This window comes from Adiantum capillus-veneris, chromosome 7 (assembly GCF_014529385.1).
Source record: "Adiantum capillus-veneris isolate H3 chromosome 7, ASM1452938v2, whole genome shotgun sequence".
NCBI classification, from domain to species: Eukaryota; Viridiplantae; Streptophyta; class Polypodiopsida; order Polypodiales; family Pteridaceae; genus Adiantum; species Adiantum capillus-veneris.
In genome coordinates this window covers 70,712,050-70,737,870 of record NC_140937.1, presented here as the reverse complement: position 1 = coordinate 70,737,870, position 25,821 = coordinate 70,712,050, and the positions used below count along the sequence as shown (strand labels likewise).

The 25,821-nt window shown below is 40.9% G+C and overlaps 1 protein-coding gene across 1 annotated transcript; it reads left to right on the top strand.

Annotated features, from left to right (window-relative positions):
- Positions 1–17,586: 17,586 nt before the first annotated feature.
- Positions 17,587–19,281, top strand: LOC147454025 (FAD-dependent oxidoreductase family protein). Its single transcript, XM_086516037.1, has one exon. The coding sequence runs from the start codon at positions 17,696–17,698 to the stop codon at positions 18,932–18,934; it is 1,239 nt and encodes a 412-aa protein (XP_086372163.1). The 5' UTR covers positions 17,587–17,695; the 3' UTR covers positions 18,935–19,281.
- Positions 19,282–25,821: the final 6,540 nt, after the last annotated feature.

Genomic DNA, 25,821 nt, shown 5'->3' with positions numbered 1-25,821 from the left:
TTTGGTTTAAAAAATCCTAACTTTGATGAGCTGGAGTCTACCTAACTTGAGATTTTTTAACAAAAAAGGGGAGTCGACTCCTCCTAGCTATAACAAGCCTGCGTTTTTCTCTGTTGCACATGCTGGCGGGTTCCGTGGCTGAGCCTTGCATCTATGGCTCTATGGAGTGACTTGCACTCTGGAGCCCCCCTCATACAACCATCACCATGCGTCTCTCCGAGTTTAGCTTGTTCGATAGCCCCTCTCGGATGCACACTGTGCTTCCGCCGTACTGGCTTCATCCTCACCGTACCAGTTGAGTATACCTCTTGCCCTTGCAAATAATTCGAGACACACACACACACACACACACACACACACACACACACACACACACACACACACACACATACACACACACACACACATGTCCGCGTGGGTGTACACACACACACAGACACACACACACACACACACACACACACACTCACACATAACCATTTTTTAAGGCTTCACATTCTTGCTTGGGTGCTTCTTGGCATGCCGCACAGGTTTTGAATTATTCTGGGCTTGATCGCAAGAGATACCCCTCGGCTAGTATTCGGCCCTCAATATGAGGACGTTTTTGAATCACCACTTCTGGCATGGTTTCAGTTGGGTTGTTGGTGAAGGAGCATGAAACACTTGAAGATGCAATGCCTCATGCACAATAGTGCCCTTTACATGTTGTACACCTTCCCCTTATTGGGAATCCATACTCTGGCGCTCCCTCAAGATACAGTACTGGTATACTGGCCTAGGAATTCTGCTTTTGACAGGCTTTTTACTATGTCCCTTACTAAAGCAGGTACTGTTACTCGTCTTGTTTTTCTCTTTACCTCTCTCTCTTTTACACACGCACATGCGCGCGCACCCACACTCACACACACACACACACACAATTACACAGATTGGATTAGCGCCGTGAATTTTGGCATTTTGTGTGTACTAATGCATAGTTGATTCTCAAGACAGACCGTATGGGAGCAGGAACACACACACTAGGACTTTGAATGATTGCACACTCTATGATGGGAACTTTGTCGATAGAGGCTTCAGTGGAAACTCAAATCTGGGAATCATTTTTTACAGAACACGTGGTCAGCTCCATGAACAGGTAGGTGCCCATGCACCTACTTAGAATCTGAACATAATTGTATCAGTAATTCTTTTGGTTTTCTGGTAAACCCTTGTCTACATATGGTACCATGGGTATCCTGACGACACAACATAGTGGTAATATTTGATCTCCTTATCCACTGATTTCAATCTCACACATGGATGCATGCTTACATTTTTCAGGGTGGCCTCTGGCAACACTATCATCTTTTGAGCAAGTCGTAGACTTGACCTAATAAAATCATAGGCAAGCCTAACTTGGATATCCATAAGTGAGGGAATACATGCACACATGGGTTGATCAAGACTGACCTTCCTTTTCTAGAAGTGAAATCCTTGTATCATTGGAGGCAGAGGCCTTTATATATGGATTCCAAGAAACAGACTCACACACTCACTCACACACTCACACACACACACACACACACACACACACACACACACACACACACACACACACACACACACACACACACACACACACACACACACACACACACACACACACACACACACACACACACACACAGTTATCTTGACGACAGGGTCTTGGCACAATTGGGAGTTTCTCGATTTCTTGTGTGGCACTCTCTTTAATAGCCCACCTCCTAAGTCCCTTGGACGCTTCAATGCATATCAATTCTCCTGTTCCAAGATGGAGTTCCTACTGGTATGAACAGACTCTCCGTTAATGAAGGGATAGCGATGCTATCCGAGGACAGATCGCCTCACAATTTGAGACTTGAATGTGGAGTATTATCTCCTTAACTTAGAGATTCTATAAACATTCAAATATCCCTGCACACTAGGTCCATACAGCAGTTTGCATTACCTTAATGGCCTCTTGGTGCAATCTTATCTCGTCGAGTGTGTGGTACATCCGCCTTGTGAGGAGTAGATCTGCAGCCCCCTCATCATGATTTAATGCCGCCCAGCTGATACATCTCAACACACACACACACACACACACACACACACACACACACACACACACACACACACACACACACACACACACACACACACACACACACACACACTTAATCGCGGTGAACACTGATCCACAACAGCGTAACGTGTTTCATCTCTGCTCTGCCTCGTCCACTTTAGCTCGCAAGAGTACTACTTCGGAACAACCCTCAGGGCGTATGGATTTACATCGTGTTGGCCTTGGCCGCTTGTGGCATGGTATGATCTCTCTCTCCCCCTCGTACACACACACACACACACACACACACAACACACACACACACACACACACACACACACACACACACACACACACACACACACACACACAAACACACACACACACACACACACACACACACACACACACACACACACACACACACACACACACACACACACACACACACACACACACACACACACACACACACACACACACACACACACACACACACACACACACACACATGCTGGCGTACACAGAGGATGCAGCACGCCGAGACTGCATAAAACAAGGGCTCTGAGTAAGATCTTGCATATTAGGAGTGGCTACCCTGCGAACACACATACACACACACCACACATAGGCACACAGTCGCATATGATTCCGAGTTGCCACATGAAATCTGCTTGTTCTTAATCATGATAGGTGCTTGGTTTACTCGCAAGGTATCTCCCTCGGCTTACCCTAGTTACTAAAAAATGGTTGGCTCGCCCATGACTACTCACGGAGTCCCCAAGTGTGCGTCTTCAACCACACATGTCTCATACAACATATCAACACACGACTCAAGGAGACATTCGACTACAGCACAGGTAGGTGGTCCTGCACCTACTTAGAATTTGGATTATAATAGGCAAGATAGTCATGATTTTGAAATATGTTGATAAACATACCCAGAATGATAACAGTTTTTTATATACTATGATCATTATGACACACAGCCTGGTGGTTCTGTATGAAGAATAAGGTGTGAAAAAATCATTGAAGCTATAAAAATCTCAAGTATTACATGGCAGGATAAAAAAGCAGGTGTTGAACTAGCCTTAAAATCTATCTTAGAATGTCTTGATAAAGTTAGCAATCTGGCCTTTTTTGTACAATTGTTCATTTTGCCAAATGCATAAACTTATAACTACCTTATGAGGAAGGGAGGAAAGTGTTGGTATTCTTTTAATGCATTGAAAAAGCTATGATTTAGTAGTTTTTTTATAAATTAAAGAAGGAACTTGAGTGTATGCCAGTATCGTAAGCCGTAAACCTCTCGTCGAGGGTCTCACTATGAGATGGACATACTGAAATTTTGAAATTTTGTTCGTTTTACAATTAAGATGCTGTCCGAATTTGGTCAGAGTGACAATGTTATCCTTACACACTAAGATCTTATTCTCTTTGATAGGCATAAATGGATGGCTTGTAGAATTGTTCTATTTGCAAGCTCAGAATTTGGGTAGTCAGGCAGTATTGGTTTTTTTACACATTGAGATAAACGCATGCCATTTTGGGGATGCTGTCTTACTTACTTCTCTAAGACTCTAGTTATTCTAAAGCTGGATGATAAACATCATTATGGGATATGGGAACTATCTTATAACTTTCTTACTTGTGTGATTGGGTAAACTCAAAGAAATAGGATTCTTCAATCAAAGTCATTTTATTCATTGTCTTACAAGATGTTTAAGATACTACAGTTTTGTGGTTTTTGGGATCGATTTTCATTGCATAACATCCAGACATAAAAGTAGTTAAGGATATGTTTTTTTGGAAACCTTTTTGAGATACAAACAAGATACTACCAGATTTTTATAAAAACGGTTATATGTGCCAGTGACATGTGATGAGGTGCTAGGTTTTGACAAGTGACATACATGTTTTTTATTAATGATGCCGTAAACCTCCTGTGAGGGTCTCATTGAGAGATGGCATAAACTGAGGATTTGAAATAGTATTTGAAGTACAAGGGAGATGCTACCCAAATTTCGTCAGGAAGTATACAATGATCTTTGAACCAAAATTACCAAAAGGGTATCTACATCATTTATGGTAGTAGTCATTAACATTATTTCTTTGGGGAAATTCAGTGAATATTGGGATACACATGATTAGACAATCAAAGGTTATCTTACTTAAAAACCAACTTAATGATCAATCCTAAGGGTAGGCTGCAAACTAGGTCTACAGGTGTGACATGGATAACAACTGGATCCAGTGTCGACACCTGCAATACACACAAACATAGCCAGTTCGAACTGAATGTTTTTGTATGGATGCAGGTAACAACTGGATCCTTCTCCATGTAGCGGTAGTGGAAGCTCATCCCAAAGGGTGGACACAAAGTGATACAACATTTAGATATCACTTTGTAATGATTAGAGATCAAAGTTTTGATCTAAATAACTATACTATCCATTATATACAGAATGATGTATTGTTGTATATGAAATGTTAATTGAGTTTTATGACATTGGGTTTTAAATATTTTTATTTAATATATTATGTAATACAATTGTCTAAGTTTGGTTCAATTATGAAGGGATTTTTCATACTTAAACACACACTCTTTTTTCCCTACTAGTCTTTGGTCGGACTAGTGCCATACTTAACAATTGGAATAAGATAATATATTAAATAATAATTTAGCTACTCTAATTTATCCTGACTTCAATCAAACAGTTTTTGTCAGGATATGGGTATTCATACCCTAAGAATTGGATTGGCGGCTCTATGGTATAATTATACCCTAGGAATTGGAGTGCTTAATGTCTACGATAAATAGCTTGACTCACCTAATCCAAAGGGATGGGTTGGGGTTTTTGGCTCCTTGATTGGTCAAGTTGATACAAGTTATAATATTACTAGCTTTTGGCTCCTCAATTGGTCATGTTGATACAAGTTATAATATTACTAGCTTGATCCACCCAGTCCAAAGGGATGGGTTGGAGCTCTCAGCTCCTAAATTGATCAAGTACCTACATGGTTATATATAATCCTTATGCTATAATCATTATCCACCCTCAAGCAGGTGTGGAAGTTCAAGTGGTTTTTATCTTGCAGGATCGGAATATGGTATAGTAACCACAATGATGACATTGTTCACAATATTGAGGTGACGCATCAACCAGAAGCATGAGATGACAGGAATGTAGTTTTCATAGTATCATACTCTCCTCCCGGGAGGACCCATTTATCAAACAACAATTGGATATTATCACATCTTAACCCTGCTCAACACATTACAGATGGGTATTCACACATCTAAACCATACTCTCCTCCTTGGAGGACCCCTTTATCATACAACAATTGGATACTGTTACATCTACACTCCGTTCAACACATTACTAATGAGTATATGCACATCTAAACCCTTTTTAACACAGCACAAGTGAACGAGCTATAAACATGGAAATGTTTAGGAAGCATTTACTACAATTGGTGGGGGATTGGTCCACTTGGTGGACCATCCTCCACCAAGTGGATCTCTCCTCTCGGATGGGGGAGGGGCACACACACACATTATCACTTGGAATGTATTATATTAACTCATACACACATACTTCTTGCCGTAGTAAACCCTCGTCTACATATGGTACCATGGGTATCTTGACCACACAACATAGTGGTAATATTTGATCTCCTTATCCACTGATTTCAATCTCGCACACGGATGCATGCTTACATTTTTCAGGGTGGCCTCTGGCAACACTATCATCGTTTGAGCAAGTCATAGACTTGACCTAATAAAATCATAGGCAAGCCTAACTTGGATATCCATAGGTGAGGGAATACATGCACACATGGGTTGATCAAGACTGACCTTCCCTTTCTAGAAGTTAAATCCTTGTATCATTGGAGGCAGAGGCCTTTATATCTGGATTCCTAGAAACAGACTCACACACTTACTCACACACACATACACTTATCTTGATGATAGGTTCTTGGCACAATTGGGAGGTTCTCGCTTTCTCGTGTGGCACTCTCCTTACTAGCCCACCTCCTAAGTCCCTTGGAGGCTTCAATGCATATCAATTCTCCTGTTTCGAGATGGAGTTCCTACTGGTATGAACAAACTCTCCGTTAATCAAGGGATAGTGATGCTATCCGAGGACAAATCGTCTCACAATTTGAGACTTGAATGTGGAGTATTATCTCCTTAACTTAGCGATTCTATAAACATTCAAATATCCCTGCACACTTGGTCCATATAGCAGTTTGCATTACCTTAATGGCCTCTCGGTGCAATTTTATATCGTCGAGTGTGTGGTACATCCGCCTTGTGAGGAGTGGATCTGTAGCCCCCTCATCATGATTTAATGCCGCCTAGCTGATACATCTCACACACACACACACACACACACACACACACACACACACACACACACACACACACACACACATAATCGCGGTGAACAGTGATCGACAACAGCGTAACGTGTTTCATCTCTGATCTACCTCGTCACACTCGTAGCTGGCAAGAGTACTATTTTGGAACAACCCTCAGGGCGTATGGCTTTACATCGTGTTGGCCTTGACCACTTGTGGCATGGTATGATCTCTCTCTCCCCCTCGTACACACACACACACACACACACACACACACACACACACACACACACACACACACACACACACACACACACACACACACACACACATGCTGGCGTACACAGAGGACGCAGCATGCCGAGACTGCATACAACAAGGGCTCTGAGTAAGATCTTGCATATCAGAAGTGGCTACCCTGCGAACACACATACACGCACACCACACGTAGGCACACAGTCGCATATGATTCCGAGTTGCCACATGAAATCTGCTTGTTCTTAATCATGATAGGTGCTTGGTTTACTCGCAAGGTATCTCCCTCGGCTTACCCTAGTTACTAAAATATGGTTGGCTCGCCCATGACTACTCACGGAGTCCCCAAGTGTGCGTCTTCAACCACACATGTCTCATACAACATATCAACACACGACTCAAGGAGACATTCGACTACAGCACAGGTAGGTGGTCCTGCACCTACTTAGAATTTGGATTATAATAGGCAAGATAGTCATGATTTTGAAATATGTTGATAAACATACCCAGAATGCTAAAAGAGTTTTTATATACTATGATCATTATGACAAACAGCCTGGTGGTTCTGTATGAAGAATAAGGTGTGAAAAAATCATTGAAGCTATAAAAATCTCAAGTATTACATGGCAGGATAAAAAAGCAGGTGTTGAACTAGCCTTAAAATCTGTCTTAGAATGTCTTGATAAAGGTAGGAATCTGGCTTTTTTGTACAATTGTTCATTTTGCCAAATGCATAAACTTATAACTACCTCATGAGGAAGGGAGGAAGTGTTGGTATTCTTTTAATGCATTGAAAAAGCTATGATTTAGTGGTTTTTTTAAAATTAAAGAAGGAACTTGAGTGTATGCAAGTCCCGTCGAGGGTCTCACTATGAGATGGCACATACTGAAATTTTGTAATTTTGTTCGTTTTACAAACAAGATGCTGGATGAATTTGGTCAGAGTGACAATGTTAACCTTACACACTAAGATCTTATTCTCTTTGATTGGCATAAATGGATGGCTTGTAGAATTGTTCTATTTGCAAGCTCCATCTAACTAGGGGATATCTCTTGAGTATATTTTCAATATCCTTGTACCCTCGTCCATATGTATACTCTGATCTACTCCATTTTATGGTTCAATAGTTTGTATAATCAAACTATTGTTAGGATTTTCATTTCTCTCTCTCTCTCTCTCTCTCTCTCTCTCACTCACACACACACACACACACACACACACACACACACACACACACACACACACACACACACACACACACACACACACACACACACACACACACACACACACACACACACACACACACACACACACACACACACACACACACAGAGGAGGCTATTTTGATAGTCAAATGTTGATGGCAAGCATATGTTGGAGGTAAGAGAGTGGAAAAAAAGCATTGGAGGCAAGGAAACACACAAAATCGAACGTGCAACACATTTTTTGATGTAAGTGCACTGCATGACAAAATGCATGTCAAAACCCCTAGTTTATGGTAAACATTTCCCCCCCTGTATTGGAGGCATTTTGGCATGCCTATTTGCATGCAATGGATAGCCCGTTGCATGCTAATAAGCATGCCAAAACCCCTCCAATAGAGGGGGAAAATTCATTGGTTTTGGGCTAGGAATTGGCCCCTATATTAGAGGGGTTTTGACATGCATATTCACATGAAATGGGCTGCCCGTTGCATGCAAATAGGCATGTCAAGATCCCTCTAATAGAAGGTCAAACCCTAGCCCAAAACCCTTAGTTTATGCCTCTCTATTGAGGGGTTTGGCATGCCTATTTGCATACAACGGGCAGCCCATCGCATGTGAATATGCATGTCAGAACGCTCCCTCCTTATTATTGTTGTTTTGCCCTAATTGGTCGAGGTAAAGGCTCATGTGAGCCCATGGGTTGTCCCCCATGCTCATGTTTTTTGACCCTATTTTTGCCTCCCCCTTCAATGTTCAAAACCCCTAGTTTTGGGTATGAGTTTGGCCCCTTTACTAGAGGGGTTTTGGCATGTCTATTGCATGCAATGGGATCCGCAACCGGGAAGCCCATTGCATGAAAATAATCATGCCAAAAACTCTTTAATAGAGGGCCAAATGGTAGCTCAAAACCCCTCTAATAGGGGGGCCAAAATAATTCCAAATCCCCTAGTTTTGGGTATGAGTTTGGCCCCTCTATTAAAGGGATTTTGACATTTCTATTTGCATGCAATGGTCCCCAAACGAGCATCCCATTGCATGAAAATAAGCATGCCAAAAACTCTCTATGGAGGGGCCAAATGGTAGCCCAAAACCCCTCTAATAGAGGGGCCAAAATCATCCCAAAACCCCTAGTTTTGGGTATGAGTTTGGTCCCTCTATTAGAGGGGTTTTGGCAGTCTATTTGCATGCAATGGGCTCCCCAAATGGGCAGCCCATTGCATGAAACTGAGCATGCCAAAACGTCTCTAATAGAGGGGCCAAATGGTAGCCCAAAGCCCCTCTAATAGAGGGGCCAAAATCATCCCAAAACTAAGGGTTTTGGGCTACTGTTTGGCCCCTCTATAGAGGGGTTTGGCATGCTTATTTGCATGCAATGGGCTCCTCAAACGGGCAGCTCATTGCATGCAAATAAGAATGTCAAAACCTCTCTAAATGGTAGCCCAAAACCCCTCTAATATAGGGGCCAAAATAATCCCAAAACCCCTAGTTTTGGGTATGAGTTTGGCCCCTCTATTAGAGGGGTTTTGGCATGTTTATTTGCATCTAATGAGCTCCTCAACCGGGCAGTCCATTACATGCAAATAGGCATGCCAAAAGCTCTCTAATAGAGGGGCCAAATGGTAGCCCAAAACCCCTCTACTAGAGGGGGCAAAACTTATCCCAAAACCCCTAGTTTTGGGTATGAGTTTTGCCCCTCTATTAGAGGGGTTTTGACATGTCTATTTGCATGCAATGGGCTCCCCAAACGGGCATCCCATTGCATGCAAATAGGCATACCATAGCCCCTCTATTAGAGAGGTTTTGGCATGCCTATTTGCATGCAATGGGCTGCCCGTTTAGTATATTTAGGTTGTATTTGAGTTCTCTTTTCTCTGTTTTTCACTTGTGACATGGTCGGGCAAGAAGAAGACTTCTTCCGCTCTTTTAGGACAACCGTGGGTTCCTCTTCTGGGAATCCTTATGGGGGCTCCGGTCTCTATGACCACTCCCCTCCTTGTCCTCCTCCTCATTTGGTCCCTATGGATCCCCAAATAGCCTCATTCTTGCGCATGCGAAAAGAGTATGAGCGAGCTTCACAAGGGATCTTTTCTCATATACGCCACATCAGCTGTACTAGTATAGGATTTCCCTCTCACCCTCGCCCATGCCCTTGCAGGCCCCCACCACCTTTCCTTCACCCTTTCCCTCGGCACCCCCCACTACATTTCTTTCACCCTTTCCCTCGATCCCCGCTACTACATTTCCTTCACCATTTCCCTCGGCACCCTTTTCTATAATTCCCTCTCATCAACCCTCCCTGCTTTGACCATCAAGACATCCTAGCCCTCGTGGTCATCGATCCTCTTTAGGAAAGAGTGAGCGATGTAGTTCGTGTGGCTTTGGGGGCCGACGAGAGTCCACTGACAGCCAGCGGAGATGAGGATCGGGGGGAGGCTCTTGTTTCGACGCTTGCTTTGGAGGAGGTGGGGGAGGATCGTCCACCAACTTGCCAGATCCGGGCTATAGTTCTGATGTGGACGTTCTAGATGCCGATGATGATGGCCTACACTATAGTTGTCATCGAGATGGATCCCCCGACCTTAGCACAAACAATGGCAAGCGCTTCCACAATCACTTAAAGAGCTTGATTCACTCTACCTGCACTAATTGCTTCATTGACTAGGAGCAACAAGATCCTCAGTACCTGCAGTATATTGTTGATACATGCAGGCTGCGTTTCTCTAATCCCCAGGGTCAATCTTTTACCACGCAGTGGATGGAAGGTTTTATCAAGACCTTTCTTCGTAATAAACTGTCCACCATTTGCAAGGCTGCCAACGCCAACACCCCAATCTCCAAAAAAGGAATGCCAATATGCATGATGTAGAGTGGGAGTTTGCTCTCCAAGAGAGGGATAATGGAGTCGACCATCCTTAGTAGAGGCAATCAAGGGCAAGACAACAAGCTCACAGTTGGGGTTCTGTCAGAAAGGACGTTTGGAAGGACAAAGTAGTAAGTAATGTTTTTAATTTTTATTTGAGCCATAATCTTGATGTAAATTAATATAAATAATGCTTAATATGCAAGCAAACATCATAGGACATAGAGTGTCAAGGGAGGTGGTGAAGTATCAAAAACACAACAACGAATACAATACCTACTTGTGGATGCTCCAACAAGGCCACATCAATCAATCATAGTTCCACGCTCTCATCGAGACCTTGACCACTACACAAATACGTAGTCAACCTAACTAATTAATTATTTTGACTAATTATGTGGTTTGCTTTGTTATTTTTGCAGACCGGAAATGGTGGCACCAACGAGGGCGAGGACAACGATGGCGGCCAGGATGACGATGAGGGCTACTAACTTACTAACACAATCCCCTCAAATTTTGAACGCTTGGCCAAGAGACCTTGTACAACATAATTCCCTCACATTTTGAATGCCCGACCAAGAGCCCTTGTAAATATTTCACTTTTATTTTGGATGCCCGACCAAAAGGCCTTGTATACATTTTGCAAACTCTCGATATCAATAAAAAGAAATTTGTCAATAAATTGTTTTTAAGTTTCTTGTGTTTCAAAAATTATATGATATTGTTAAATCTTAAAATAATAAATAAATGTGATATCTATGTAAAAAATAAATATCCGAGGATCTTTGGATGATGCAAAGTATTCACATATGGGGACTTGAATCATATGAGATCCTTGGATTTTAAAAAATAATTAAATTGCATCTAGGATATAAACAACGCTATCATCGAGGCTATGAGCATGACAATTTGAGCGGCAATATTAAATTACATACCCACGCATATATGCTCGGACATTGCCATGAGCTGACAGCCGCAGTAACACTTGCGGTGATACCCGTGTGCCCAATTCTTTCTCTCTCCACAAATGCTTGTTGATGCGTGGCTATTCTAGAGGCATTTAACCCCCTTTCTTATAGTGGATGTTATGTTTGTGGAATATTGTGTTCATAGCCTTTGCTATCATGTACTAGAGACAATAATGTAAGCTCACATGAGATTTATGACAATTTGTTGCCTCTTTTTAGTAATGGAAACTTCAATGTAAATTCCAATGAGGAAAATGTACAGCCTATGGGGGTCTTAGAAAATGCTACGAATCAGCCTATTTCTGATGCAGATGTACATGATGTACTTGATGTGGAAAGGGTTAAGAATGAGCAGGCTAGAGGTATGCCAAAATGATTGGTGCATACTTTGTGTGTTAGTAAAATGGATGCATCTTTGTCTAGTTGTACTCATTCAGTTTCTCACCATGCATCTTATGCATCAAATTATTATGCTTTGGCTGTTTCTAGCTGTGTAGAGGAACCTCTGTCTTTCGATGAAGCAAAAAATTCAACAAAATGGATGGTTGCCATGCAATCAGAATATGATGCACTTAGAGAAAATCACAAGTGGACTTTATGTAATTTGCCCTTCAACAAAAAGGCCATTGGTACGAAGTGGGTTTACAAGTTGAAATGCAAACCGTATGGTGAGATTGATCACTATAAAGCTCAACTTTTGCAAAAGACTATGCACAACAAAAAGGCATAGATTATAAAGAGACATTTTCTCCCACTTGTCGTATGACTATTATGCGTTTTCTATGTGCATTGGTAGCTCATTTTGGATGGGATATCCATCAATCAGACATTGTTACTACTTTCTTGAATGGTGAAATATTTGAGGAAGTTTATGTAGCACAACCTTGCGGTTTTGTCAAGAAAGGGCAAGGGGATAAAGTGTGAAAATGTAAGAAATCATTGTCTGAGCTGAAGCAGTTTCCTCGTGCACACTGACAGTCAGAGCGCATCGGTAGTTGCAAGGAACCCAATTTTCCATGCGCGTACAAAGCACATTGAGGTGCATTGCCACTATGTTAGAGAGAGACTCTCAACAGGAGAGACCAACTTGGCTTATGTGTCAACACAGGACAACCTTGTAGATACTTTCACAAAGGCATTGTCTCGTGAGAAGTTCAAAGATTTTTGCAAATCTTGGGCTTACTCCCCTTTGTGGATTGATCATTTCCTCAGAGCATGGCACTTCCCTATACTCTATGTGCTAGCTCTTGTTCACCACGTCACTCCCAAGGGAGACTTGTTACCATACATACATGGTACTGATATGTGTGAACTACCATCGGGGCATGTTTCCCTCACTAGGAGGTTTTTTCCCCTATGCATTGTATATACGTCCATCATTCTAGGGATAACTTATCTTTCCATTGTGCACTAAACAATTCTATGTTGTGTGCCTTGAGCTTCTTTGTCTTCTCCAAGCCGTGTGTTTTTCCCTAAAATCCTATTTCTACCATGATGCTCCTCGAACCCTCTTTGGATTGGCATCAATTTCTTCACCCTAAGAGTGTGGTTTCTCCTCATCATAAGCCTGCTCTTATTCCTCAGCTAATGTGCTCATATCATCTCAATCCTTTAAAAAAAACTAGAAGCTCTCCTTCCTTGCATTGGATGATGTAAAGGCATTGTGAATAGGTCATTGATGTCTAAGTGGGAGACCAGTTCTTATCAAGAGCTATAGCTCATCAAATGTGATTGCCAAAATGGATTGAGTTGGTCACTTGATATATATTCCAGACTTAGAGATTCAAAGTTAAATATCAGATCAGATCAGATGAACATAATCAAACTTTAGAATACCAAATATTGAGAATTCAAAGTCAGATGCCAGATCTTGAATCATATCAGATGAAGAGAATCAAAGTTAGAAAAGAAAATGTTGAGAATTTAGACAAACAACTAAACTATAGTGAAAGACTTTAAATGACATGGACTGAGACAAATGGAAATGTAGATTCAAATTTACAAAGTGTTTCAGAAGTACAATTGGTACAAAACTTAGTGCTCACAAGATCTACAAGATAAACTCATTCAGAAAGACAATTGGTACAACACTCAGTGCGCTCACAAGCTCTACAAGATGCCTACTGGCTAGAGTTCCAAGAGATACAAGCGTTCCAATCCCCAAAATGGGATTAATGGGTCCTATTTAAAAGTGTTCACACTGTGGTCTGATTGGACACACAGTCACACACAATGTCGGGTAATCGTTGGTAACTCTATCACGTAACTCGTCCAGGTAAAGCCCCATGCAAGGCATTCCTAGAAGCCGGATCCCATCTTCTTCACGTGTGTGTGTGTGTGTGTGTGTGTGTGTGTGTGTGTGTGTGTGTGAGTGTGCTACTTTAAATAGATTACTTATACACAAAAGGACATCGTCGTCAAATGAGAGGTAGCCCTAGACAATAGGAAGTATTTGCACAAAAATATTCCTATATTCAAATCATTTTTGTACAATTTAGTCACAATGAAGAGTCGTTCCCATCATCGTATACATCATGAAAAGAAGCGACTTTGTAGATGAACTAGGTCTTCATCTTGAAGGTAGGATTTCGGCAAACATAAATATCTTCAAGCAAGGTAGGACTTCAACAAGCCTAAACATCTTTAAGCAAGGACATGTCTCTCACCTGCATTCATATAACAAGAAGCAGATTTGGTTAGCCTTGGATACATATTATAGGTGCCAACGAGCATATCAATTGTTATCCATGTCAAAAACTTAAAATTACACACACACACACACACACATAAATATATATAGATATATATATACACACACACAGAGAGAGAGAGAGAGAGAGAGAGAGAGAGAGAGAGAGAGAGAGAGAGAGAGAGCGAGAGAGAGACTGATATATTCAAAGGTTCTTGTAAGTGTTTAAGATAAAATTTCAACATTTTCTTCTTCTTTTTGACTATCTAAGTTTCCATAAAAAACTCATCACTCCTACTGATGGGCATGATAATAAGTGTTTTTCCTTGAAAAAAACTATTGAGTAGTTTAGATACTTTTTTGTTATCACAAGAGAGAGTCTCTCTCCCCCCCCCCCCCCCCCTTTTTTTATCAAAGAGATTCTCATAGTTTAAGAGGTGCAACTAAAAAAATTACTTTGAATTTATCTTTTGAAGAATTGCATTATCCAAACAATATTTCCACATGTCCTTAAATAAAAGCTTTATTTAAATGATCAAGAAACAATCCCCAATTTTTTTTGGAGAAGAGCCAATCAGTGTTCGCAAGTGTAATTACAAATTCAGTTGGAACAACACCAACAACTACAACTAGGTTAGTATGTTACTCTTGAAAGAGACATCATTATTTTCGGTTAAACCTGTTAGTGTTTGACCATTTTTCTAGTTTCTTTTAAAATCCAGTAAAAAGTTAACAAGTATACCAAATAAATACTATATATATACAAATATATTGTCCCTCCATTGGCATAACCAAGGGTCATAAGTCAAACTAGCCTTAAGCCTATTTGCCCTATCTTTAGTCAAAACAGGCCGTCACTCCAAAAATAACATTAAGATATCCTTCTAATAGTCGGACTTGTGTGAGAATATCCCCTTGATGTTGTGACACTATCCGCTCGAGGTTCACCAAATCGATTGTCTCTTGAGACAAAAAGTTTCTCCCATGCAAGAGGGTGCTTTCTCATTTCAAGGGTGCAACCATTCGGGCTTTCTACACTCTAGCGCAAGCCCAGAAGATACCCATCCCTATCGCTCACGTTGCCTTTGTGCTACATTGCCTTCAAATTCATCTCGTTCAGATTATGTTTGATTAATTAATCCCATGGGTGGTCACTTGGTCCAAGCCCCTTTGTGGGCGTCCATGTTGTCAAAAAGGACATCTATACATTGCCAATAGGGTGCTCAAACCCCCAAACTAAGTTGGGAGGCAAACAAAATAAAAGTCAAAAAGCAGAATTTTCCAAATACTAGGTGAGGTGCCCAAAGCCTATATTGTCAAACCCCATCTCCACGGCAGTGCTTTGGAAAAACCTTCACCCCAAGCTTAGAATAGTCACTTTAAACCAATCCTTATACACTAGTATCAAGACAGTATCATGAAAAACCCTAGCGGAATTTTTCCCTTTCTCTCCTCTCAAGCGACTGTCTTGAATTTCTATCCCGCTCAAGGCTAAGCTAAGATGCACATTTCCCAAACATTGGCTTGATTTCTCCTTGGGACATTGTGCGGCACGACAATGGGAGGACCTTGTGTTTAGCTTGTGGGTATTGCTATTTTACATAGATTACTTATACACAAAACAACATCATCTTCAAAAGACAGTTAGCTCTAGAAGAGAGCATGAGAGAGCGTGTGTGCATACTTGTGAGAGTGTGTGTGAGGGAGAAGATATGCTAAAAGTGAGGAGAGAAGGTGTGTGTGACAAACAAGTGGGCACAAAGAGAATAATGTGCATCACTCTGACATGAGCAGGTTGGGCTCCATCATAAAAATTATATCTCTGCACTACAAGCTCCAAAAAATATGAACAAATTTGAGGAGAAATATGAGCTTGTGATATCATCTAGTGCGAAATGTGTAAAGGATTAAAATGTTGGCAAAGGTTCTCGTGTAAGAGAGAGGTGGGGCAAACTTTTGGAAAAGTGACCCTCACTGTGTAGATTAGTATGGATTGTCCTTGATTACTATCAAGAATAATTCCTCAAGACCACATGCAGATGAATTGTTTGGTCAGTTGCATGAAGAACGCTATTCTACGGAGATATATCTATGTTTCGAGTATCATCAAACACGCACATAGCTTGCAGATGTGCCCAAAACTTCCTTTCAAACATGGTCCAAAAATTATGATTTTTTTTCAACTACTTTTACAAACACTTATGGATAGTGCTCTATAACCATTCTTGGGCGAGTTCATTATCATTTTCCTCGATGAGATCCTTGTTTTCAGTGATACCAAAGAGGAGCATTGTGACACATCAGTGTTTGACTTTTTATGTCAACACAAACTTTATGCCAAGAAGAGTAGGTGTGATTTTCTTGAGATGGACGCTCACTACCTAATATTTCAATGAATGGTGTAGCCATGGGCACTTGCGAAGTGGACTCTGTGCTTCAATGGTCTCATCCTACTAATCTAGGAGTCGTCCAAATTTTTATGGATTGGAAAGTCTTTATCGTAAGCTTGTTAAACATTATGCAAAACTTGTTGTTCCTATGACAATGAACGGTGAAGGCGACACTTTTATTTGGGGATGAGATCAATATCATAGTTTTGACAAAGGTGGCTTTAGCATCAACTACTATGCTTGATGTAGTTGATCCACCATTTGTTCTAGATGCATTCTAGGGCTATTGGCGCACTTTTACTCTAAGAAGGTAGACCATTGGCTTTTGATAGTAAGAAACTCGATAGTGCACGACAAAACTACTTTGCTTATATGAAAGAGAACTCTATGCTTTATGCACGTTTTGAAAAAGTGGAGGTTTCCCACTCCTTATGCAAGGCTGGCAAAGCCCATGAGCCGCGAATAGCAACATACCATCTTAACATGATGTGTGAGGAGAGCCTCTAAGTTGTGGATGGATGGATGGAGAGAGAGAGAGAGAGAGAGAGAGAGAGAGAGAGAGAGTCTTGAACTCAAGCTCTATGATGCAAGTGCGACCAATCTACCACTTGAACACACCATCTTTTTTTTATAATAAAGAAAGCCATTCGAATGGAAGCTTCGATTAGTTAGTTTTATGGGATTGCACCCACTCACCCACACCCACACCCACATGTCGCAAGGGTTGAACCATAGTGGGTGGGCTTAAAGCCCTCACCTTTACCACTAAACACACCATCTTACCATATGAGAGAGCCTTCCATGGACAGAGATCTTGTACTCAAGCACCAATCTACCACTTGGGAAAGAGTGAGAGGGAGAGAGGAGCCTGAGAGGACGAGAGGGAGAGAGCGATGGGGCTGAACGGAGAATTCGAGGTGGTGGTGGTGGGAGGAGGCATAATGGGGAGCTGTGCCGCCTACGAAGTGGCCAAGAGGGGCGCACCCGTGCTCTTGCTCGAGCAATTCGACTTTCTGCACAGGCGTGGCTCCTCTCACGGCGAGACACGCACCATTCGCCTCACATACCCGGAGCCCTACTACACCCACATGATGAAGGAGGCCTTCACTCTCTGGTCTCAAGCTCAACAAGAGGCAGGTTACATGGTGCATACCCCTACACAACAGCTCGATTTCGGCCCCGCCTCCAGCTCCAGCCTTCAAGAGGTACTCTCCTCATGTGCTCTGCATTCCATTCATGTAGATACACTCGAACCACATGAGGCCTCTGCCCGATTCCCCATGTTCGCATTCCCTGATGATTATATCGCTCTCGTGACCCAACAAGGGGGTGTCATACATGCATCCAAGGCGGTTGCCATGTTCCAGGCACTCGCAATGAAGCATGGTGCTGTCCTCCGTGACCGCACCCGAGTGATTGCCATCGATTTTAGTGGCGTGAAGATGGGCAATCGGCGTGATCGTGTCTTGATCACAACAGAACAGGGCTCTGTTTGTGCCCGAAAATGCATTATTGCTGCAGGTGCATGGACATCCAAGCTTGTAAAAGAGGTAAGCAATGTAGATTTGCCAATCCGGCCTCTGCATACGACAATTGCGTATTGGCAGATTGAGGATGGAGTGACAGATGCATTTTCAGTCGGACGTGATTTTCCGAGCTTTGCATGTTATACTGATCCGTACATATATGGAAATGCATCCATTGAGTTGCCAGGTTTGATCAAGGTTTCCTTGCATTCTGGTTTTGTCTGTGACCCTGACAAAAGAGCTCTTGTTCCAGACATTAAGGCCATGAAAGAGGTTGTAAGCCCCTGGTTGGAAACGTATTTCGAAGGAAAGGTGAAATCGGATGCGCCGGTCGTAGCAGAAGCATGCATGTATTCGATGACACCCGATCAAGATTTTATTATCGATTTTCTGCCTACGAGTGAAGGTCGGGCTGTTGTAGCTGGTGGCTTCTCTGGCCATGGTTTTAAAATGGGCCCTCTCATTGGCAGAATATTGGCTGACCTTTCTCTAAAAGGAGTTTGTGACAAAGTTCCATTGGAGTATTTTTCAATTTCTCGATTTTCAGAAAATTCGAAAGGAAATATGAAAACCTTTGAAGAGCAGGTCCGTCATGCAGTAACATGAATAAGGCCATAGGTCAGTAGGTTTATTGTGGAGTGTATGTAGGATAGTGTAAATTATAATTGGAGTTTTGGGTTTCTATATTGTGCCCCAGATCTGGGCAATTGTTGATAATTCCTCCGCAATTTGCTTCGCATGAAACTTGATATGGAAAATGTGAGTATCTGCTCAATTCACATTCAACATCAGCCAGGGTCATCATCTTACGGTTGTAGGGTAAAGTATGGTCCGGTATCATACGTTCAGATTCATACACTTTGTTCTGTAAAAAAACTGATTATTTAAAATCACACTGTGGGTTGTATCGAACAGTCGTAAGTGCGGTAATAGAGTTTGGCGTATTTGTACGATATGGGCATCCATACACCATACAGAAACTTTCACGACTTCAGCAGCAGCTCTCAATTGTGGCATTGCCCAATGCTTTCCTTCTTCTTTTGCCATAAAAGCGCGGGAATTGCTTTTGAGAGAGAGAGAGAGAGAGAGAGAGACAAAGTGTACATGTGGCTTACCATATGGTGCTGTCGAGAGACTGTGGCTTGCTACTTGTCGCATTCCTCGCTGGGCATTTTCCTGTCTCTTGGCCTTTGTGAGAATTGTTTAATGACAGTGGTCTCTCGTTGCAAACTATGGGTGCCATTTACTTACGTCAGCCTTCTAAATTGCCTGGGGAACGCTACCATTGCAAACATAATGGCAAGCGGAGTATGGTCGAACAAGTATCATCATTCATCCATATATTATGTTGGAAATTCCGGGCATCCAACTCAAGTGTGATGGCCTTCCTTTGCACTTGCTCCTTGCAAGAACTCTGTTGCAGGGCTAGAAATATACATTTTTCCACCAAAATAAGGGGAAACTTGAAATTCTCCTGGTTTTTAGGTCAAAATTTGAAGCTTTTGCCGGTAATTACACTAAAACTTGTGTAAATTTTCCGGTTTTCTTAAAGGCAAGCTCAAAATCTAACCGGGATTTTATAATTTCAGCCGGTTAAAATACACTAGACCCCGGTTTTTTTCTTACACTGCACTGTTGTATGGTCCAACCAAAGCTGATTAATGCATTGTTTGCTAATTGTTTGGCAAGGAAGAAGTTCTATATATAGGCTGGCTCGATGTAACTTATGTTTCTTTCTAATACAATTCCCCACGTTTATGGTAAAAAAAACAAAAAGGAAGAAGTTCTTTCAAAAATCGCCCATGTCTTTGAATTATGTTGATGTTCAGAAGCTAATCTTGTGAGAGGACGAACCTAAATTTACATAGATGGCGCTTCAATTGTGTGTGTGTGTGTGTGTGTGTGCACGCCACTTCTATAGGTTGACGGCCCTCCCGATTTGAAAGAGGAGCCCCATACCTCAGAATCTGCAAGAATGCTGACCTGCACTAGGCTGTGAACCACCTCATCTTGTTGGCAGAAGGTTGTAAATGGTAGCGATTCATTTAGTTACCACCTTTTCGGAAATTCTGTAGTGCATCCACATTTTGCAAAATAGTTCTATGGGGCGGCTGCTTCTTGCTTCCGCATGGGTCTGTGTGTGTGTGTGTGTGTGTGTGTGTGTGTGTGAGAACGAGAGAGAGAGAGAGAGAGAGAGAGAGAGAGAGAGAGCGCTATTATTAATGAGAATCAGAAACATAAACCTGAATGACTAAGACTTGTGTCACATTGGGCCACACTATCTCACAGGGGAGCGGCGGAAGAGGATCGACGGCTGAAGTGATTCGGGTCGTCCGATGCACATTTGTAAATTCGGGTAGGCTTGTGAATTTGGGGCAGATCGCGCCCCACGTCTTGAACCCACACCCCCCCCTCCCCCCATTGCAAGCCATGCGCACTAACCACTACGCCCTCTTGCGTTCATTGAAATATAGGGGATTTGAGTATGTTATATAGTAAATGCAGGGTAAATTTGTAAATTCAGGTTGCCCTCGCGTCATCAGATCCGACGGTCATGATAATATTCACGGTAATGATATGCATAACCTAAAAATTGAAAAGGGTACTCTGATAAGTTGTTTTGCGTAAGTATGTCTTACACATTTTGAAAATCGTTTTATTAGTTCGATACCTTGTCAAACGGAGGATACGGGAGGAGGTCACGCGCACGGGTGATGGTAGGGGCTTGAGGATGGTTGGGCTGTAGTAGCTGCGGCCTTTTGGTAAGTAGTTATGTGCTAAGCATTTCTTTGGTTGGGGGTCACTAAAATCCAATTGATAAAGAGGTGCTTGAGTATAAGAGAGAAGCCACTTTTAAAGGAAAAAAACATAGAATTGTTTGAACTATAATGAAGAGTCCGTGGGTGGTCATTGAAGTATGTCGGTAAAATATAAGGTTTGCCAAGTTTTCTAATTGAAATACATAATGAATATTTCTTTCAAGACAAGTTTGAAATCTTCTAAGATTCAAAAAGGTGAAATATACACTAAACGCTTGTTTTTGTGACCATCACCACCCTAAAAGTTATGCTAATTGTTTTTTTTAGTTGAATGGTTGTAAGTCTGAGTGGTTGTTAGTAGAATGCTAGAATAGATGTGCTGAAAAGCCAAAAAAAATGGGACAATGAGATTGTCCTACATGGAGCAAAAAAGGGGGGTAGATCTGACCTACCCCCTTTTTTGCTTCGTTTAAGTAAGTTTCTTATAGAGGCTTTTCTTCTGCCTCCCCTGTGAACTGCTCTTCTCCTGGGCATAGACCTTAACTTTTTTGGTTGGTTGTTGTAGCAACTCCTCCTTCAATCTTTTTGTGATGGCAATGTGGAAGGAGAGATGCATGCAATCATGTCATAAGTAGAGGACTTCATTTGAATGGGCACAAAAAAGTGGAGACAATGAGTGCGAGGGGCTCATGATTTTTTTGTGACATTCGCACCTCTTTTTTGCATCTACAAGCCACTAGACTTGCTTAGTGATCAAATTGAAGTGATGGATGAAGGAGAAAGAGAGAGAAAATGTCACAAGAGAATATACTTCTTAGTGATCAAATTGAAGTGCTTGAATCCTTTTATTCCAAGAGTTTTAATATAGTTACATGGCAAATCATAGTGTATAATTCATTTCCATGGGAAAGTGTCAAATATCTGAGTATTTTGCATGAAGATGAAAGTATGCTTGTTGATGTCAATTTGGAGATTTCTAACACCATTCTCTGTTGTGAATTGAAGTAAGTGTTATGATTGATTTATGGCATTCAAATTGCTAATTGTATGTTTTCTTTTGATTTCTTTCTTTAATGTTTCTAAGAAGTTTCGTAAGGGACCTACCTGAGGAGTTCTCCAAGCAATTATACTTGATCCATCGGTCTCATAATAATATCTTTTCAAGAATTAGGAAAAACTTGAAAGTTTTTTCAATGGATTTGAAACGGTGGATTGGAACATAATGCTTTATCCCTTTGTTGAAAGGTAGAATATAAATGTTTTAAGTGTTTTGATTTGTCTAAGAAAAATAATAATCTACTTTGGTTCATCAGTGGACATTGGAGTTTTATCATCTTCAATCTATCGGAGAGATATGCGATGTTTATAAATACAATTCCAGGCATCCATGGAAAATAAAAAATGGAATTTTCTCCATATGTTGAATACTTGGGGCGTTAAATCCATTCTTTCTTATTGCAATGTTGACAAGATCATTGTGGCCTTCTTGAGTATGGAGTCTAGTGATTTTAAGATAGAGGTTGATCACCATCCATTTAAAGTGTACCTCTACAATCTAATTCAACTTCTTGTAGCTAAAGAGTGATTGCCAATGATTGGAGATTTATAGAGTCCAAATTTAAAATGTCTACATTGATTGTAGGTTTGAAATTTAGTTAACAATATATAGTTCTTTGTCAGAAACATTTTAGGGCTTCTCACCATTTGTTACACTCTGTTTGTTTTGGAGCTGCATGAATATCTTGAGCCTTGGGTTTGGTGGGTCAAAAAAGGAATTTCTTTAGGTTGGGAGAAGGCTATTTTTTCCAATGATCTTGATTTTCCTTTGCCACCTCCAAAAATTTCAAAGGGAAATCAACCTCTTAAGAGTCTTAAAGGCAAGAATGTTGGAAGAAAAGAAAGTCCAAGCAAGGAGAAAGGAAAGAAGAAACAAAAGACTTCAATCAAAAAACAAGGCAAGGGCTTGCCATACCATTCACCCATAAAGTTTAAACTACAGAAAGCCCATTCTGCGAAAAAGTAGATAAATATTTTTTCACCTCTTGAGTTTTCTTTCAAGTCACCCGAGAAGACAAAAAAGAATGCAAATAATTCACCAAAGAAATCACCTAAGAAGTCACCCATGAAGTCACCTAGAAAATCAGCCTGGAAGTTTCCTAGGAAATAACCTAAGGAGGAGAAACAATATCTGCCAATGTCAATACCTCATGGGCCTTCTCCCTAATCACTAGAGAAGTCGCAATCACCATCTCAGGAGCGAGCTATGTCCGTAGAGGATCCTAAGTCAACAAGACAAAGAGTTAGTTCAAAAAAGGATAAGAAATTGTCTTGTGCTATGAGACAAGTACTTTTTCCTTGAGGAAGCACTGAATATTGTAATGTCGTGCTATGAGACAAGTACTTTTTCCTTGAGAAAGCACTAAATATTGTAATGAAGCCCTAGATTTTTATTTAATAAAGCCCTATTTTTTAATGAATGTGTAGCTCAACCCTTGTATATGTATTTTTATGAATACAAACAAATTGGAAGTCTTTAAAATTTCACACCAAAAGTTATTTTTAATTTCTTGCCTGTGATGAACCAAGAGTCTATTTAAACACTATGAAATCATCAATAAATGACATTCAAGCTTTCTACATGCTGCCCTCCATAAATGTGGATGGAAAGACATTTGTCAATTAAAATAAAAAGGATGATCTCAAAACCATTCTTGCTCATTGAACAAAGTTTGATAGCACACTTATGGAATGAATTTGATAAGAATACCGATCTAAGTTCAACACCATGTTCTTGGCCGAGTAGGCATGTTGTACTTTGGCCAGCCGCCCAATGTCAATCACTTCCCATTCTAGTGCTTTTTTACTACATCTCCTTTGGTCCTCTTCACTCTATGTGCACCTTTACGAGATGAAGCATGGTTATTTAGTCATTTAAATGGAAAATACATAGGCAAGGATTTAATATTTACGTAATTACCAACAAATTTATGTGATCACAAGATCTTATTGACACATTTACTTAATCACATAACCTGATCACACAAGCCGGTTAAGAGGAACCTGGAAACCCACAAAAAGCCCTCCTGGCTTTTCAGTTTTCCTTGCGGGCCTGCCGGGCTTTTTAATTTTCCCTACGGGCCCGTCGGGAAAACTGAATAGCTCGGCGAGACCGCAAAATAATATTTATAGGGCCCTGATTAGACCCACTGGGTGTTATTCTTCGATCCATCTTGTGTGTGTGTGTGTGTGTGTGTGTGAGAGAGAGAGAGAGAGAGAGAGAGAGAGAGAGAGAGAGAGAGAGAGAGAGAGAGAGAGAGAGAGAGAGAGAGGCGACCACCTTTGCAGGTATGTCGAGAGGAGAGAGGGGGTCGTGTGGGAGCATGCTGTGCGTCGCAATGTGCGGCATTAGCGGAGTATCTGACCACACAAACCGGGTATGTGTTATGTGTGTGTGTGTAAGCATTGTGTGGTAGCGTGTCTTTTGTCATATTGCACGACAATCATAAGGTACCTTACCACACAATGCAAGTGTGTGCGTAAGCTGTTCTACAAAACAGTGCTTACCACGGGGGCATCACCTCGGTGACGTGGGAAATATGGTGTCCTTGTGGTAAGTATTGGCTCACTGTCTGGGTAATACATTAGTATCCTTATGGTGAGTCAACTTCCCTTCCCCTTTCCAAAAAAACATATGGACATCGGTCAGTAACGTGGCTATATGCTGTTGTATGCAAGCGATTATTTCTCTTTAGATTCGAGTGGCACTCGGTCGGTAACGCGGCTAATTGAGTGTCCTTTGTTAGAAGCATCTGTTTTTGTCATAAATGTGGCGTTCAGGTCATTAATCCGGCCGTACAAATGCCGTATAACTTGTATGTGCATGTGCAATTAATTTTTTAAAGTTTTAAGTACATGAAATACTTGGTCGATAACGTGACTGTGTAGAGTATTTCATATACAAATGTTTGAACTGTTCGATATTGTTGTTTTTAAGTGTTCTTATGAAAATATATACTAGCTAATCATATTCAAAAGAATGCTTTATTCATCAATCATCATTGCTATTTTAAATGCTACACTTACATAAATTCTATGCAAAAAAGTATATGCACACAATTTGCACGTTAAATATTTATTTTTATCTTTTTAAAGAGCAAGACGTTCTTTGCAATTTATCATTGGTTTGTATACTTTGATGTGTTAAAATGAGCTAAAATAAAATTGGCAGTATGTACGTCACAATGCATGTATCTTCTAAGAGGCATTTTTAAAAAAATGAATCATGATAATGTGCAAAAATATAAACTCAGGTCTTCTGTTCTATCGGAAAATTTTGAATTATTTTGGGTTTTTAACATGTTCTGTTAGATCTAGATAATTTTATTAGGAGTTACTTATTTTTGTTGCATTTTACAAGAGTAAACATACCATTTCAAATTCAAAATGATTATCAACCTGAAGTGATATAATCTTGTATACTTTTTTGAAGTCTTTAAGTCAGTGTATGCTTTGTTTGAACTAGTGTGAGAGTGCACGGTGAAAAATATAAATTTGCTCAAATGTTTCAAGTTTTTAACCTGTATTGTTTGATCTGGATGAAGCTCTTCAAAACCACTTGTTTGCTTTGCATTTTACACGAGTAAACATTGCATTTTATAGTGACAATTGTTTCCAATGTGCATCAATATAATTGTGTACATTTCTTAAAGTCTTCAAGTCATGGTTATGGTTTGT

Coding starts and splice junctions, on each gene's coding strand:
- LOC147454025 (XM_086516037.1), top strand. CDS start 17,696: ATGGGGCTGAACGGAGAATTCGAGGTGGTGGTGGTGGGAGGAGGCATA.